The sequence below is a fragment of the Hipposideros armiger genome, unplaced genomic scaffold (assembly GCF_001890085.2).
Source record: "Hipposideros armiger isolate ML-2016 unplaced genomic scaffold, ASM189008v1 scaffold_665, whole genome shotgun sequence".
NCBI lineage: Eukaryota > Metazoa > Chordata > Mammalia > Chiroptera > Hipposideridae > Hipposideros > Hipposideros armiger.
Genome location: NW_017732015.1, coordinates 444893 through 463528, shown reverse-complemented (window position 1 = coordinate 463528; position 18636 = coordinate 444893). Strand labels below are relative to the sequence as shown.

The window sequence follows — 18636 nt, the reverse complement described above, 5'->3', positions numbered from 1 at the left end:
CGCAGTGAGCGGCCGTCCAGAAGCCGGCGACTGATCTGCCTCGCCAGAGAAGAGCGCAATGATGGTGCCAACTTGGGCCAGTGAAGCAACATTCTCCACAACTAGATTGAAGAACAAAAATGACAGCAATTTGTCTCTTCCCCTTTCCCCAATTTCCCAGCGCTGTTCCCATCCCCCCAATTCCCCAATTAAAAAAAAATGAGAAGTGAAGAAGTCACACAAACCCTCAGGATACTTATGGCTTTCTGTTAAGAATTCTTCTTTTCTAGAAGACCACAGAACTTTTAGAGCAGTTCTCTTATGTAAATTTTCATCTTTTTTTTTCTTTCCTTTGCGTATCATTGTCTTGCTTGCTGTCGTCTTCCATAATTTGATCTTTAAATAGCCTTTCTTTTTCTTTATGTTTAGCTACTTATTTGTATTGTCTCTCACAACACCAACATGGAGATTGGGGTAATGGATATTGATACACCATTCCTGCAATGCCATTCTAAATGAGCCATTATTTCAGGAGCTTTAGACAAGTTCACGACTTGAGTGTTCCATCCTGCCAGTCTTCATTAAGTGCTTAGGGATTAATATCTTACTACATACCCATTACTCATGCACGACACACAAGTTTGGGAGCTTAGAAATGTCCTACTGGTCTTTATATACATTAACATAATCTATTCTGAGAAACAAAACTCCCTCCACAATAATGTTTATTTTTCTTTAAAGTGACTCAACCTACCGAATTAACTTGATCCTACAATTAAATATATAGTACAGTCATATGCTGTGTCTTCTGCAAAAGTTTCTAACTACCTTTGGGTCTCCCAAACCAAACAAGCAAGGTTACAACAAAAAAGAGACTTTATCTCTGACAGAATTCACATTTATTTATGTTTTCTGGATAACATGTCTTTTCATATTCACATCCCCTTCTGCTTTTTATTTCTATGCAACTCTTTGAGGTAAGCAGGACATTGAGGTCATGCAGCTTGTGCCTGTCAAGCTGCAGCCCAAGGGGCCCTCTGCTTCACATCCTTTCCCATCAACTAACTTAAGTACAATCTTAATGTCTTTAATTTCACAGCTCTCAGAGAGTGCTCAGCATTGCCAGCCTCATTCCCTACATTTGTCTGCACATCTTGGTGGTATTGTTTTCCAACAAAGACAGAGCATACATTTGATATCTCCACACTCACACTGAGAAAGGCTAGACTTCAAATTCAATGAATATTTGTCTAATTAATGGGTTAGCAACTATGGCCTGTGAGTCAAATCTGGCCAACTGCCAGTTTTTGTGTAGCCTGCAAGCTTAGCATGATGTTTTACATATTGTTAAATGGTTGGAAAAAAGTCAAAAGAAGAATAATACTTTATGACATGTGAAAGTTACGCGAAATTTAAATTTCAGTTTCCATACATGCTTCCTTGCTTACATCGTGTCCATGGCTGCTTTCACACTATAACAACAGAGTTGAGAAGTTACAACAGAAACTAGCCCTGAAAGCCTAAACCATGTACTATCTGGCCCTGCTGTACTGATGAATATTTTCTCCCTCTCCAGACTCGCAGATGGAATAACAAATATTTGTATACTCCACATAGTTTTAAAAAGTATTTCATATTTCTTATTTTATTAAGTACTCATAACAACACTGTATAATCAATATTTTTAAACTCAGGTAACAAATGAGATGCCCGAAGTTCAAAACAGTGATTCAATTCTTCCTCGTATACACAGAAAGGAGAGGGTTGGGATAGAATGGAAATCTCCTGATATCAGATCCCATGTAATGCTTGCTTGGACATAACGTAAACTGAACACATCTCCATTTCACTTTTTACATGTTCCCTATTTTTTAGTTTTGCTTTCCTCATTCCAATGCAGGAACTTGGATGTAAAAGGTCATTCTCACATCTTGCTGTGTTGCCTGTCATTTTTAATAACCACTTTCTAATCTTATCTAAGCTGTATGGAGCTATGTACAATTTCCTGAATTGGCACACTCATTCCTGTCTCTGTTCCTTCTTTCAAATCTTGTTTCCTTTCTCTTAAGTGCCATTTTTTACCTAACATTTAATCATCCTCTATAACTTTGAGACACAACTAAAACAATACCCGCTTTATTCCAGTGCCTGCGCTCAGCTTGTATGTGCTAATTAGAACTTGGGCCCATTTTCAATAATACCTGCTACATAAACTTGGCATTTACCTGCTGCCCTCCCCAGCTAGATTGTAGGCCCTTTGCCAGCAGCCGTGATGTCATATTATGTGATGATTACCATCACCTCACTCAAAATTCCCATCAAAAGAACTGCCCAATGTTTGTTGAATGAATGAATGGGAGAAAAAATTAATAGTTTCTCTTAGATAATATACAATAGAGGACTATACACTATAATATAATACACTGTAATATCATCTTATAAATCCTAAAGAATGACAAATTAACAAGATGTGTTTCCATATAGAAGAAAATGCTAAAGAACCTATTTAGACATACACACTAAATTGATTTTTGTCTATTTGATTTATAGCAGTTTGATTTATAAGTTTGTCTGCCTTTTAAAATTTAAATAATTGAGCCATAAATGGGAAGTTTAGCACCTAGCACACTGCAGGCTCTCAATTAATGTCACATCACAAAGTTTCATTAATAAGATTACTAGCTCCTTCACAGAAACCCAGAGGGAAGATTCACAGGAACTGAAGTGCACCGCTACCTGAGTGCACCTGCATTATTTCAAGATGGAGCCATGGTGGGAAAGAGCTCTGCCAGCTTATTGAAAGGGAACATTTGACTTTTATTTGGTTGTATGCATGCTAAAAATGTTTCCTATCAGCCCCAGTTTTAAGTTAGCATTGGCTAGTGCCCTTCCCTTCCAGAAGAGACTCTGCCTCTTTAGACATTCTACAAGAAAACACCAGCTACACTCTCCATTGACAAGGATCTGCCCTGAGAGTAGGGACATCACAGAGGGTATTCTGTAGACATAAAATGATCCCTACACTCCCAAGTCACACTCTATTTGTATCTCAGTTTCAATGTTGGTTCAGTGCAACTGGTTATAGCTTGAGGAAGCTTCATTTTGATATTCATGGCTTTTAACAGTTCTTTTTAGCATCTGCTTACCTTTTTAGATGGAGGTTTTTTTTCTAGTTTCATTCAGAAGTAAAAACCAGGGACAGCATAGTTACACCATGGCCAAAGTACATTATTTCAATTAGCTCTAGGAGCAGCTGGGAATAGCTAGGTGTGGTTTAAGGCCAAAGAGGTTAAATTTTTACTCCTCCACTAACCAGCTATATGATTCTGGGAAGTAGGTGTTAACAGTCCTATTTTTTCAGATGAAAAAGTGAGTCACAGATAAGGTGAGAGTCTTGTCCAAAGCTACATGGATAACAGAGTGGACATTAAGTACAATTGTATGTGACAGCAAAGACTATGCAGTTCTTTTAGCAAATTTTCTCCTGCTAGGTATCTCTATCTGCAGAATGCACAAGGCAATACTTCTGTGATAGTTTTACTGTGACTATAAGTGGTAACATGCATAACGGACTCGACATGCAATTGGTCCACAGCAATTGATAATCATTGTATTATTATATTATTATCACAGAAAAATATTTGACATATGCTAATTCTCTTCATAAAGCCAATATCTCTTAAGTGAGAGCTTCCCACACAGTGAAGGGCCCTGGGAGACAAAGGACGAGTTGTCACACTTTCTAAACCCAAGTGTCAGGGAAGTGAGAGCTGCTGCTGCACCTGCCCTTTTGCAGAGCAGCCTCCTGTGCTGTCAGTTGATGGCATTTCTCCTCCAGTCAGAATGATAAGCTCTAAAACAGGATTCGATTCTCTAAGGTCCATTTGAACAGTTGGAGCCCCTCAGAGGATGCAGCTGTACTGGATTTGCCTTTTCAACTAGTCAGCACTGTCATTAGCGCTCATGTTTCTTCCCCAAGGATGGATTTCACATTCCAGGTTCAGCTTTTAGCCATCGAGGTGTGTTGGTGTCAGGACTGTGTTCTGACTTGTGTGCATTCAAAGCATTTTTCAGCCTAACTTAGATGTGCAGATGCTGTGAGATCATTTACCTGACCAATTTAGCCCTTAGAAAGTTGGTTTTTTTGAACCACTATTAAAAATAACATCAATTCATATACAGTTTTAAAATTATACTGTCAGAAATATCATGATTACCCCTCCTCCCCCATATGATATGTCTGTTTGGACTAAGAGCCATAATTTTCTCTTTTAAACCAAACACAGATATGAAATGGCAGATAAGGTTAACATAGTCCTTCATTATCTTCTGGTTTTATTTCCTGAATATATTTGTTACTAGAATGCAGCTCATGAAAAAGAAGACAGGAAAATTAATATTTGTTTAGTACGTGAGTATTTTTTTTAAATCCAATGAGGGAAGAGGTGCTGAACCTGAGATGAGAAAGGACTTACTTATTTACTGTCCCCCACCTACTAATTAGAAGAGTTGGACTTTGAAGGCTTGGCTGTCAGTCAAAAGCCTATGGGGTCAGTTTCTCTGATATCACAAATTATTACAAAGATATTTCTTCAAGATAATTGATTTGTATCATTATTTAGAATCATGTACTTTTCTGTGGGGTGGGGGCTGGGCTGGGGAGAGCATCTCAAAAGCTCATTTATGGCAGAGCCAGAGCTAGAAGTTAAGACCTCTTCCTAGCAATGTATTTATAGACGACTACTGAGCCACTCTACCAAATACAGCACACCTGCCTTTTTTTTTTTTTTTTTTTNCCCGCCACCTGTTGGCAGCTCCGCGGCTGCTCAGCTCGGGCTGACTCGAACCACTGTTGCTCAGAGCTCAAACTCTTGAGCGAGCTCTTAACCAACACCTGCCTTTTCTATGCTTCATTTTGTTCATTTGTGTGATATATGCAATTGGCTTTCTGTGTATTAGTAAGGAAATATGACAGGCAGCATTTATGGAGAGCTTCACTGACCACGTAGTCTGCTAAGTGCTTTGCATGTATTATTCCAGGTAGCACTCAGGATCTCTGAAGCTTCTTGCTATTGTTTTCATTTTCCAATTTACATCTGCAAAAACTAAGAATTACAGTGTTTAATTTCAAGTCACAAAACTGGAGAATGAGATTTTACGGGTTTTGGGCACTGGTTTGCCTGGTTCCAATGCCCATGTGTCTTGACCATCTATTACTGTCAAGCCTTACTCCACGCCGTCCTCTAGCTTCTCCTTCCCTTCAGCTGACTCCCAATGATACATCCACCTCACTTCTGCATTGAGTGCTCCAAAGTGTCATCGATGCCTTAATCTTGCTACAGTCAATGGCACTTATCTCTTCTCAACTGACTTAGTTTCTCAGTAGGATTTAAGGGACTCCCACTTCCTCCTAATTAAGCATTTTATTTTCTGGGATTCAGCTTACCTACTTTTCCTCCTTCTTCAATGTCTGGCTCCTTTCCTTTAACAGATCACTATTGTAGGCTCTATTTTCTAGTTGCAGTCACACTCATAGATGATTGCAACCAGGCTCGCTCGCTCTCTCTCTCTCTCTCTCTCTCTCTCTCTCTCTCTCTCTCTCTCTCACACACACACACACACACACACACACACACACGTCTTTACCCATGCAGACATATACATATATGCATGTTCATGTAACTTCCAAGTGTCTCTCCAGACCAGACTGCATCCCTGAACTACAGGCATACACCTAAGCACCTGCATCACATCTATACTTGCTACCTAGCTGGAATCTCAAACTTAATGATACCCATATTGAACTTATTATCTACCCTTCCCATTTCACAGGCAGAATTTCTCAGAGCTAAACTATTTGTTCCCATTCATTAAGTCAAAGTATTATAATCTTTCTTGATCCTTTTCTATCCCTCACACTTTCTTTCCCATTCGTCAGCAAGCCCTCCCAGTTCTTCCTTGGCCCAGCTGCTGATACAATTTCTGCTACAACAGCCTTCATCCAAGCCACCATCACCTCCCCCAGGCTTCTGAAATGGGTCCTAACTTTTCTCTCCTCTTCCCCTCTTGTTATCCTATGGTCCATTTTCCATTCGGCCCTCAGATGATTTTTAAAAGGTAAAACCAAATAATGTCACTTTTCTGTTTAAAATCTGTGTCAGTTTTTAATTTCTGTAATCTGACCCCACACATAGAAGTCTTAATAACACCATAACAAGTGAGTTCTGTTTCATGACAATGCATGATTAGTATTTCAAACACATAGAGCCCATTTGGGGTGAATCTCCAGACTCTGTGAGAAGGAGAGGAAGAATTGTAGCTGCTGTGAGTGGGCATTGATGAGGGTTTAGGAAAGGCTCTGCGTTTCATGTGGGCAGCTGAAACCTGAAAGATCCAGAGCCCTGAATATAACTTTTGATCAAGTCAATGAATTGCTCTTTTACACATTTGAGCCAGGCATGCAGGCCAGTGTAATTTGGTTGAGCAATGAGAGAGTCCATGACAGCACTTATAGGCCTGCTGAAGTCAATAAACACAGAGAGCGGGAGTTCCATGTTTCTCCAGCGACCCCACAGGCCATATTGTCTGGGCGTGAATGGTCTAAGGAAGAAGAATGGGAGCTCAGGGAGTAACTGTTTGACTCTTCATTAAGCCAAGAAAACACAGCAAGACACATTTTTCTTCCACACAAAATCATACAAAATTTTCTCTTTATTAAATATACATTATTTACAGTTTAAATCTTTCTTCTGTACAAGAGCAACCATAGAAAACAAAGAAATCTAAGGCTAACTTTTATTTTTCTCCATACGTGTCTTAAGACATGTTATATGGTCTACAAAACTGACGGAATGAGGCAACATCACTTGGGATTCTGTTTTGGGAACAAAAATAAGAAGGTCAAAAGGAAAAGCTAGACTCTAGCAGATCTCTAAAGAGAGGTGACCTTATTTGTGCTTTTGCCATAATAAAGTGTTTGACATATATATATATATATATATATATATATATATTTGGGAGGAAGGTTATTTTGCATTGTTAAAAGTTATTGTTTAATTGTTAAAAATAATCTCCCTATTCTTTCTCATTCCTCAAAAAGAAGAATCACTATGTGCCAGAGTGAAACTGATTTCCCATCTGAAATGGACAGACACTGCAATGCTCTATCATAGGGATCAGCAAACTACAGCCTATTGATCAAATCTGACTTGTTGCCTGTATTTTTTTTAATATATAAAGTTTTATTGAAACATAGCCATGCTTATTTCTCTACACATAGCCTCCATCCTGCTACAAGAGCAAAGGTGAGTAGTTGCAACAGAGACTGTCTATTCTACAAAGCCTAAAATATTGACTTTCTGGCCTTCTACAGAAAAAAAAAATGTTTGCTGACTCCTTATCTATCATATCATGGAGGCAGAATTTTGGTTCCCCTTCAGCCGGCACTCCTATTCCCAATGACAACTGTGCACACTTTTTGCCTCTTCCAGTTGACTGAGGGGAATGACAGTGTAAGACAGCACAGGATATCAAGAGGCTGGTCAAGTACCAGATTCAGAAGCAGAAAATTATTGGTGTTGAACCTCACTAAATACAAAATCCTTCTCACCATATATCTATGCTGTTTTAAGCAAGGCTTATTTTGTGTGTGTGAGTATTTAAGGCAGGATAACATCACACAAGTTGACATTGCCACTCAAAAATAAGAGACCATCTTAAGATTTCATGTAAAGCCTTTGGGATGGAGTTTATCATAATGGGAAAGTATGACTAGGTAGAAACCCATTACTATTGTTCCTTAAAGATTTACTGAATGTTTCCACTTATGGGCCTTCCAAAGAGTCTACAAGGTGATACAATCCTCCTGTTGCAAATATAGTACCTTTTACATGTCCTCTGAGGCTACTTTGGCATCTGAGGCATGGAGGCTATGATGTTAATAAGAAAAAAAAAGATGAGATTTAATCACTAAAGCAATTAGCTTCACTTTGGTCATGGCCTAGGACTAGTCTCCTAATTTTTTTCCCACTATTTTGCAAAAGTTTCCCTGTGTTACCAGAGATGACTGAGGAAAACAAAATTCCCAGATAGTGTTACTCAGTGAGTTCCTGGAAATAGTCACTTTCAGGGATGGAGAGTATCATACTTTTTTTGCCATTATGACATGCCTAGGGATGGCAGGACCAATGAAGGGAAATGAAGACCATTAGACTGATTTCAACACCTCATGGCTTCCACCTATGGGGTTTACAATTCAAGTTAGTGCACCTAGGGAGTTTTTTGACTGTTTCTTCTCCTTAAAGTTTTATGTGGGCTTTAAACTGGACATGTTAGATCATTGTGGTGACAGTTCAAAAGCACCCTGGGAAAATCCCAATGAAATAAAAATCTTGGAAATAAAAATGATGTGGTTAGAGTAAGGCTGGGAAGCATCAAGAATACCATGCAAAGGGGAGTAAAGGATTCTTCATGCAAAGCCCATGATGTTGCCTCTTTCCCTAATGTTTGAGATGATGATCCAAATACAATAAAGAGACCCCTGAGTTAGGAGCCAGAAGAGTGGGAGGAGCGCTGCCACTGATCCACAGTGGAATCAGTGGCTCTCCTCACCCAGGACAGGTACCAAGTTTTGCCATGTGCTCCCTCTTCCTCCTCAATATGTTCCTAGCAGGTGTGGTTGGAACACCAAAATCAACTTTTGCCTTAAACCTTACTCATGTCTGCTCAGCCACTTTGTGGATGACAAACACTATGACAGACAACTAGCTTACAAAGTACAATATTTCACTAAAAAATGTGCTTTTCTGTTCTTTCTCAGTGTACCTTAGTGCAAAATAAGAGAAAAATCACTTAATGATAACGAAAGAGTTAAATAGTAAAACCTTATATAAAGATTTCACATAACTGTTAACTCAAAATGAAATGTGTCTCTCCCTACCAAGCAGATATGTATGTAGAATGTCCTGAAAAAAGCTTGAATAGCAGGTCTACTTTTGAAAAGCATTTTTATATGTGTGTGTTTGTGCTTTTTTTCCCTTTAGGAGGTTCAACTATTTGGAATTTGTGAAAGCAGTGATGAAAAATATGACAACCAAACTCTGCAAACTATATGGCTTAATAAGTGTGTGGGTGAGGGATAGGAAGAGAGGTTAAGAAAGGCCCAAGAACAGTGTATGGGGGTAATTCAATTACACTTTGTATCTTTTGGTGAAAACCTTTCCAAACTGCATGAGAGACATGAAACAGTACTCAGTTATCCTCGAAATATTCTGAAAGTTTTGAGTTCCCCTGCACCTTCTTCCACTAACTAACCACCTCTGTAGGACCAGGGAAACTTTTTATTTATTTGGCCTACTTGTGACCTCTACAACAACTGAAGACTACATGTGTCCAAGCCTATAGGTTAAAGGGAAATGAGTAACAGAGATATATACTGTCTCAAATTACCCATTGCAGGCTGGTGTTGCAAGGTGGTTTTGTTGGATTGTAGCTATGGGGGATTTCAAAGGAAGCCAGGGCATTGGTGGACAAAGTGTCAAGGCTTTATATAAGAAACAATTCAATGGCCTGCTTCCTATCTCCCTGTACATCTTAGAGAAGACTTTGCTTGTAGCCTCTCAGTGCAGCTCCTCTAACTGAATGAGCTTTCTGCAGAGAAGAGACATGTGTGACCCTCAGGATTGAAGAAAATCACCCAGGGCCCAGAGGCGAGACCTCACTTAGACGTACAACAATGTTTAGTCAGTTATTTACTCAAAGATATGCTTCATGTAGTTCTCAGATATCTTCCTAAGTATAGTTAAATGGCTCATCAGGACAAAAAGATTTTTAGGAGGAGGTGGAGGAAAACAAAGACCCCTCAAGAACATCTGGACAAGCAATGGCAGGTAATAGATCATAACTACGTCAAAAAAGAACGGAGAAAAGAGGAGGAGGGAAGCAGAAGTGGAGGTTGTGTTTCCTACAGCAAAGAGAATTCCTCAGCTTTCACTTAGGTCTGATTGATGGAAAAGAGGTCTTTCAGGATCCCCCAACTAGAAGTGAAACAAGAATGGAGAGAATTGAGCCTTGCAAATGAGCTTTAGAGATGGGGACATTTATTTTTGCTGTCACTAAGATTCAATCCATCTCCCTCTGCAGAGACATATCTGTATCAATATATATTTGCTTTAAGGAGGAGAAACAAAACAGTTTTTTGAAGGTGAAAGTAATAAACAAGGAAAAATTATAAATACATGTGTTCCAGAATTGTATCTGTTTCTTTAAGTCTCTCGCAAGGACGTTACAAAATTAATTATGCATGACCTTTGCTCTCCATTCTATAACACTGAATGCACATCCTTATTACACCAATATATGCCTATTACAGTCAAACGTGCTAGACTTTGAGCTCCCAAGGGCAAGGACAAAGTGTAATTTATATTTGTACACCCAATGTCTAGCACAGCCCCTGGGGGTACTGGGTATTCCATAAATACTTCATAAATGAGTAAAGAAAGAAGATAACAATCCAATTCTTTTACTTTGGTCCTGTCCCTATTTCCTTGGGATGGGTCTGAAAAAAAGGTGGAAGTCAGGTTAGAACTATATTTTTACTAAAGAGAATAAAACCTGTTTTAAAATGTCACCCTCAGGGTCCTTAAGATAAATCTCATATGCAGTAGAGAGTGAATAGAAGAGGCTAAGCTATTCATAAAAATATATCTAGAGAAGTGACAAATCTCTAATTCTCCCTATGGATTCTCTTAGAAACCATGGCAGTCTAACCTATCCACAGGATGAATGATGCAGTGGCTGTTAAATGCATCTTAGAGTAAGCAGATGTACTGTTGCTTGCACAAATAGATTTGTTTTGGTGGAAGGATATCAATGAAACAGCCCCTTTAGGATGTGAAACTGCACAGATATTGTTGGTTTTACTGTAAAGTGACCACAGTCCATTAAATCTTTGTGTAAATAGCAGTTACCAAAGACTGAGTGTTAAAGTGTGGGATTATGGTAGTCTATTTGGCCAGAGCAAGCATTCAGAAATCTTGGTCACTGAAGCTGGAAAAAGTGGTTAAGGAGGGGTTGGAAGGTTTTCAAAGATTATTTGTTTTAGATTATAATTGTTCAAGGATTGAAACACTCATGCACTTGAAAAACTGCACAAAAATACATGGACGATGGTACCACTAAGGAAAAGACAGGCAGAGTTAGCATGTATTTTTAACTGAAAATTGTGTTTTCTTTGGAGAGAGCAGCTCACTTGCTTTCATATACCTCTAGTGAAAGTCAGAGTGTTTGGTGAGTTTATGAAATAATCCAACCCTGTAAAAATAATTCTGATGCAGCCCTGAGATTCTCTCCTAAGAGTGACATGCAGGTTGCACTGTCTACATATGCAGGGAGGTGTGCTGGCAGGTTCTCTGGTAAAGATGCGGCCAGGATGGAGTTTTACAGATTCTTCTCCCTGTAGAACTACCTACGAGCATATATAAGTAGACAAGAAAAGCAAATACCTAAGTTGGCCTTTCTAATCCTCCATTTCTTTTATCAACACTACATCAGCAAAATACAGTCCTTGTCTTACAAACACTTGAATAATGGGAAGTTCCATCTTTGTTACTCACACCTTCTTTTCCCTGGCCATTTCATTATTGGAGGTGCTTCAAGTTAAACCTACTACACTTCATAGTGACGTTTATCTCAGGGGACAAAGGACTATGTTGCCAAGCAGATGGCTGACTTATATACTTTTTTTAAAAGAAATAGAAAATTCCAAAGGGAAAACTGGAAATAGGGGAGGACAGAGCTGGAGAAACCAGTATTTAAAGATCTTTCCTCCTTTTAATAGACCATCCATCTTTAAAGCTGGAAGCAAAAAAATAGTTGCCTTTGTCAGAATCATTTTAAAACAAATTTACTAGCAAAAAGATATAATGGAAATGATGGAATGATTAAGTAAGAATTCAGAGAAAATGCTAAGGAGCGAACGTGTAACTAGAACAACATTTTAAAGTTGAGAAATATGATAACCAATTAAATACTTACACCACATGCTCTGAAGTTAGAGCCTGAAATGGACCTGAAACGGGTGAAGCTAATGAGCTCCTCAGTGTGACCCTCTTCATGCAGGACTGTGTCAAATACTCAGAGAAGACAGACACACTAAGAAAAAGAGGGAATGCTAACTGTGGAGGCTGGCCAACAGCAATGGGGTAATTGTTTTCCAAATCAAATATGTCTTGCAAAGAGGATTGGCAAGTACTTTACATATCTGTGAATCATTATGTTGGCATTCCCGGTGTCCTGGACCATTTAGATTTTTATCCCTTTATCTTTTTCTTCAAGACTGTCCAGAGGCGAAGAGTGAGGCATACTGCTATAGCAAAATCATCAGGATTCTTACACCACCCTGTGGATGAACTCAAGATGCTTTCTCAAAGGAGTGATTGTGTTTCTTCGATATTTTTGTTATCAAAATGGGCCAAGACCAGGACATTTGTCACCACCTCATTGGACAGTTTGTGCCTCTAAGATGTATGTGTGTGTGTGTGTGTGTGTGTGTGTGTGTGTGTGTGTGTGTGTGTCTTTATATACATAGGATGTGGCAGATTTGAAAATGTGATGTGCTATAGAACTTAGGGTCTCCTCTGAAGTTAAGCAGGGAGTATTCCCTGTAGCTAACCATAATGCCTCATATGTCAGTGCATCCTAAATCTCTTAGAAAATGGCTTGACTGACAAAGGTGGATCATTATGTCTGTTCTAAAACTTAAAACATGCATTTATTTTAATCACCAGATCTTTAGTGAATGGATGGAAGAGAATAATTCTGTTTGGTATTTCTCTTCATGAAATTTTCTTTCTTTTTCTTCCTTTCTTCCTTCCTTCCTTCCTTCCTTCCTTCCTTCCTTCCTTCCTTCCTTCCTTCCTTTCTTCCTTTCTTTCTTTCTTTCTTTCTTNTTCCTTCCTTCCTTCCTTCCTTCCTTCCTTCCTTCCTTCCTTCCTTCCTACCTTCCTTCTTTCTTTCTTCTGCTGAGTTAAGATGGCTTAAACTCTTTCATGGAAACAGGTACTATTTTAGACTTGTATTTGATTTTTTGTATATATATGTATACCTCAGTATAATAATCCCAGGAATTAGCTAGCTACCATTTCTTACAAAATTGGAAGCAGCATTTTTTGAAGTTATAGAACATCTACTTCCTAGCAGTACTTTTTACCCCCTAGTTTAAGCTACTATTTCCCATGCTTGTCCTAGATTTATGCTAGAGTGTGCTGTCTGAAGTATCAACCCCAGGAGAGAGTGGCAAGAAAGGAGCAAAGTAATAGCTCATACTATCAGGAATCCTATATTGGAAATTACTTGGGGTATAACAGTCAGAGTGAAAAAGGGTGCTGAGTTAGGGCAATGGGCTTCCTTTGGTAGCCCATTTATTATGGGAAGGAAAATAACCACAAAGCAAAGCTCTTTTGTTCCTTTTAAAGTGCCACTGAAGGAAACCGGGCCTGGCGCATCTTCCTTCTCTACCCTGAGTTCCCTGGTAGGAATGGACTTGAGATGGGGAGGATGTCCAAGATGACTGTTCTATGTCTAAGTCACAGAGCTCGGGTTCAAAGTAAGCCAGCAAGACTGAATGACTGCGGAACTGAGGAGTGCATCTTTGAAACCAGAAATGCAGAACTGAATATGTACACATGTCTCTTCCTTGTCTGGAGTAGTAAAGTCAGTCTACTAAGTGATCTTTATCACCACGATAGATTTGTTGAAGACAGTGGCCATAGCTGTCTGGTCTTCGGGGCTGGGTCAGGGGGATAAATGCTGTGGTGGAGGTGGGTATGCTCCAAAAATCAATGGCAAACAAATAAGAGAAGGGGAATGACCAGAATTAAGAGACAGGAGGAAGAGGAGAAGGAGAAAAATTTTAACAACACAACAGAAGAGTATTAGGTGACCCTGCAGTTTTTCAGATGAAATATTCCCGCTTACACTCGCTTACTGTGTTTTGCAAGTCAATGTCATTTCTAAAAGAACTGTCCAAATTTTCTGGATATTCTTTCTCCTTTATCTGGTTAGTATGATGTGACTGCTTATGCTGGTAAAGGAACCGGGTCATGATGCCGATGATGGAGAAGATGATGAATATCACAACTGCGATTACTCCTGTTGAGAAAGGGGGCAAATGAGAGAAAGACATTACCACAGATCGTCCACTCCAGGGAGATAATTCAGTCTAGACAAGGCAGCCACTTAGGAGTAAAAACAGAACAGAATAAAACAAGCAACAAACTCTGCCACATTTCCCAGAAATAAAGGCCAGCTGAAAAGCCTTCAATCTTCAGTTACAAAAAACCTCTTCCAGACTAGCTAGGGAGAGAGCCAGTTTAAATCAGAAGTTTTATTTAACGGACTAAGAATGCCATAAAATAAATATAAAATCAGACTAGTGGAGTATTTCTTATTAAACTTCTTCAATACCTGCTTTAAAGAATGTGTCAGTATCATTTGTAATTAGCACATTTCTTTGTCACCTTGCAAATAAGTATTTTAGAGCTACTTTAGCATCCTAGGAAATAATACTTAAATATCTCACATCCTAATAATACTCTCCTGATGTAGATGTGTTTATGGTATCCATTTGCTTTGCTAAAATGATAATGGAATGCTTACCAAACCTTTAGAGCATCCCTACACTGATTTGCACTCCGCTAGACACAGGCTGCCTCAGAGATGATGTGTCTTTGTCCTCCAGAAACTCAAAGCCAACTGAAATGCATGCTTCTGCCAATTGTGTCAGGCCCCCAATTGGATTGTGTGTGATTTTACTGGACCTGCTTGGCAAGCTGCCCTTGCTGACCCGAAGGTCTTGTCCCTAAATTTGCCAGGAAGGCTCTTGGGATGTGTAAAGCAAAGTCAGCAGAGAGATGTTGAAAATTTGGATACTGCCAGTTTTTAAAAGGGGGGATGCATCTACATATGGATGTAGGTTCCTCAAAATTCAAATATTTGAAAAGTATTTATGATATTCAAAGATAAGTAATTTCTTAATAAAGTATATATTTTGCTGCTTTTTAAAAATCTGAGTAAAATGGATATTATGAAAAAAAAAGTTACAAAGTTAATTTTGAATGCCCTGCATTATGATTTATATAAGATTGAACATTAGAGAGTTAAATATAGTGAATAAATGTCTTCGACCTATTTGTATTAGAGCTGTGGCCATGATTAAGATTGCTTACTTTTTAGAATAGTCCTAAAGCATTATGTGGTATTTTCCCCAACTATTTTAGAACAAGGCAGAATAAAAACACCTAAGTTAACAAACCTATGACTAAAGTGGTGGCGGTGAGTGATGCCCAGGAATGGGCTGTAGCCTTAAGAGATGAAGTGCAGAACTACTTTCTATTCCTTCAGTACATGCAGTATTCAGAGTTGGAGGCTGTCATTTCTAAACCCTGCAAACCTCCAAGAATCTTTCCCTGGGGTTAGGATGACTTTCCTGCTCTAAAAGACACTCACAGACACATGTACACAGGTGGGAAAAAATCAGCAGTCACAAGTCTTTTCTCCACTTGTCAAATGATAAATTAATTATAGGAAGAGAAACAGGCACCAAATCCTTTCCTATATTTCTTGATGCCAAACAAAAGTCAGGTTAGACTCTTTTCCCTGGAGCAGACATTCAGGTCAGACGTTTTAAGAACTTCCTAAAGAAAAGCTCAGGTTTTCTTTCTTTACAATCTCATTGTAACAGAGCATCTCTGTACTCCACAGCCATTTGTACTTCCCCCTGAAAACACCACTCACTGGTTCTCTTGTTGTCTGTTTACCTGGCATGTACCCCACCAGGTCATGAGTTCTTTGAGAGAGCAGTGCCCATGTCTTTCCTCCTCATGTTTCTATACTGAGCACAGGCCATGGCCCAAAGCTGGGGATCAGTAAATAGAAGTTAAATGAAGGGATCCTGACAACTTTTAGAAGGAGAGCTCCATCTGGTGTGGATCAGCTCATCTAACTGCCAGAAGGCAGGGACCGGGGTGTCTACCAGGACGGTGGTTCTCAGACGGAAATGGATTTAGTCTCAAACAGGCATATGACACAAAACAAAGTTTGGGAGGCGTTCTGTGTTGCAAGGACCAGATGGAACAGCAAAGGCTACTGGAGGCTGCAGCCAAGCTGAGGCAGAATCAAAATGGGTAAGGCCTACGGGCAGTTAGAAAATGGAAAAGCAAGGGAGGCAGGAGGGAGAGCTGAGCTCATAGCAGAGTGGATGAGATCTGCATCTGTAACCATATGTGCTGCTGGACTTGAAAGCACAGTCTGTGGGCTCTCCCCTGCTCATTAGATCCAACCCAAATCACTAGGTGGTGAAAACCCGACAGGATTGCTGCTTCACCCATCTGGTCGCCCCAGTGTGGCTCCTTCCCCATATGTAGTTTTATTGGTTTGCTTTGCTTGTGTTTTAGGAAAACTGACAACTGGATGAGGTGAACACAGTGCATACTGCCTGTCTCTAAGTGAATTATCCAGCTGTTGATTCATTCTTCAGCTGCCTGATGGACTGGGGTGGGATGTGTCCATGGAGCTACTGGTGCTGAAGGAGAGGGTGCTTTAGATCACACAGCACATGTAACTATTCATGAAAAGCCTCACAGTCTTGCAGATAAGTGGGGCTCTGGGTGCTGGATGGCCATAAGTAAGGGAACATTCAGATACATTTCTCCAAAGTACAAAACTTATATCTTTTCTGATTTCATCAACAAAGAATGATTTACCTCCAATGACGGCTGAATCACTTCGAACGGCATTGGTGAGTGGCTCCCGCTCATCTCTCTTCCCAAAGGGATCTGAAAGGAGTTAAAGACGTGAGACTTCTCTCCTCTCAAATTATTGGAAGGAAGTCTATATTACATAACTGAGATGACACACATAAGGACTAGACCAGGTGCTCTCAGATAGTTGTGAACTGGGACTTGGGAAGAACCCAAACAAATGTGCACAAAAAAGCATTTGAAGTACACTACTTATACCCCACAATTCCATGACCTGCTAGCTTCTCTGTAAGTTGTAAGGTAAGAGGTTGAAACAAATGATGGTGGTACCCTGCCCATGTCAGCTTTGGCTGAGAGCCTAACTCTCAGTCTACCTTAAAGTCCCTCTCTGCTTTCCTAGACAGACCCTATGCATGGCAGTGGCTTCTCACCTCACTCATACATACCCCTCTGATTCTGCTGCAAGAGGATTCTGAGTCCATTAACAGGGAAAGACAAAAGTGCTGGAAAATGAACACCCCCAAGAAGCCCTCACTAAGTAAGGAGAGAAGGCTTTTACTACACATACATTATCATACATGATATAAGCAAAAGAGCATCAAGCTTTAAGGCATAAAGATATGGGTTTGAGGCATTGCTCTGCCTCTTGGTCTAGTGACAATGAGGTAGATACATTTTTTAAATTATCTGCAGATGTATTAATAGGTGGTAATGATACCTATACATATTCATATAGTACACATAAATTTTCCAGGATCTATAGCACTTATCATTACTGTTGTATAATTTAATCCTCAGGAAATGACTACAACATGAGTACTATTTTTCCTGTTTCACAGATAACAACATTAGATTGAAGCCATTAAATAACTTGTTCAAAGTTCTACAGTTCATTCGTGGCAGATTCAGAATTCAAATCAAGGCTAGCCAGCTGTCATGTTCGGGTTCTTTCTATTATACCTCATTGCTGCAGGAAAACGCCAAGGACAGAGATGAACAGGCAGCAGCAAAACACAATCCCCTTTCTTTGCTCAGAATTAATAACTTATTTCACAATCAATTACCACAGCTATTTAAAACAAATCTCAGGAACATTTTAAGACACTCAGGATGATGGTGACTAAGACAAGACAGAAAAGTTATTTTAGGGAGATATGGATGATAGTGCTGAGACTTGCTTACAATTAAAAAAGGTGGCTTTTATTTTAATATGTTTTAAATTTTTATTAAATGTATTGGGATGACATTGGTTTGTAAAATGATACAGGCTGGATTTTAATCACATGACTTATAGTAGGTCAACAGCCAGCCTGCCACTCTCTGAGAACTGAACTCTTCAATCCTGGGAGAAGTGGTCACCTAAACAATAGAGACATAAATATCTATATAGTAATATACACAAATATGCATTTAGTTCTAACTGTTCATCACATTAAAAGTAGGATTATGTTAAACATATATGAAAATCACCCATGAGAAGCCAGTCATAATTCTTAACCACCTGTATTCATACAAGGTAAGGAATTGAATAATATTAGCCTTTAACCAGAAAGCTTCTTGAAGACAGCAAAAGTAGTACTACTGAGGCATGTCCTGTTGAGTATTCTCTGGGTACCTGATGAAGAATGCACCGTGGTCACTGCATTCACATCCAAATCCATCAGCGAGCCACAGCTGGATTCTGTCAAGGTCCCATGGACAGTCACAGGTGCAATGGTGACATGGCGCAGAGCTGCCTTCAGGGGTGTGATATGATTGTACTGGACTGAAGACAGGCAACCAACAAAACCCAGGGTGTTCGCTTTAGCAACTTCAGAGTCCAATCCAAGATTCTCTGCAACATGAAAGGCAGCTTTTTTTTTTCAAAGTATGCTCCATGTCCTCTTTGAATAATGTCTAC

General features: G+C 39.4%; 1 protein-coding gene across 2 annotated transcripts in view; it reads right to left on the bottom strand.

The window, feature by feature from the left end:
- Positions 1-18636, bottom strand: part of CNTNAP5 (contactin associated protein family member 5) — a 464696-nt gene that overhangs the window by 24946 nt on the left and 421114 nt on the right. The window contains exons 18-20 of one of the 2 annotated variants that reach the window (XM_019626328.1): positions 18352-18570; positions 16740-16811; positions 13954-14127 (exon numbers count right to left, since the gene is read on the bottom strand). In XM_019626328.1, coding sequence (XP_019481873.1) covers positions 13954-14127; positions 16740-16811; positions 18352-18570 — 465 coding nt within the window. Of the gene's footprint in view, positions 1-12939; positions 14128-16739; positions 16812-18351; positions 18571-18636 lie in introns of those variants that run through there. The other variant, XM_019626329.1, reaches the window with a different exon arrangement.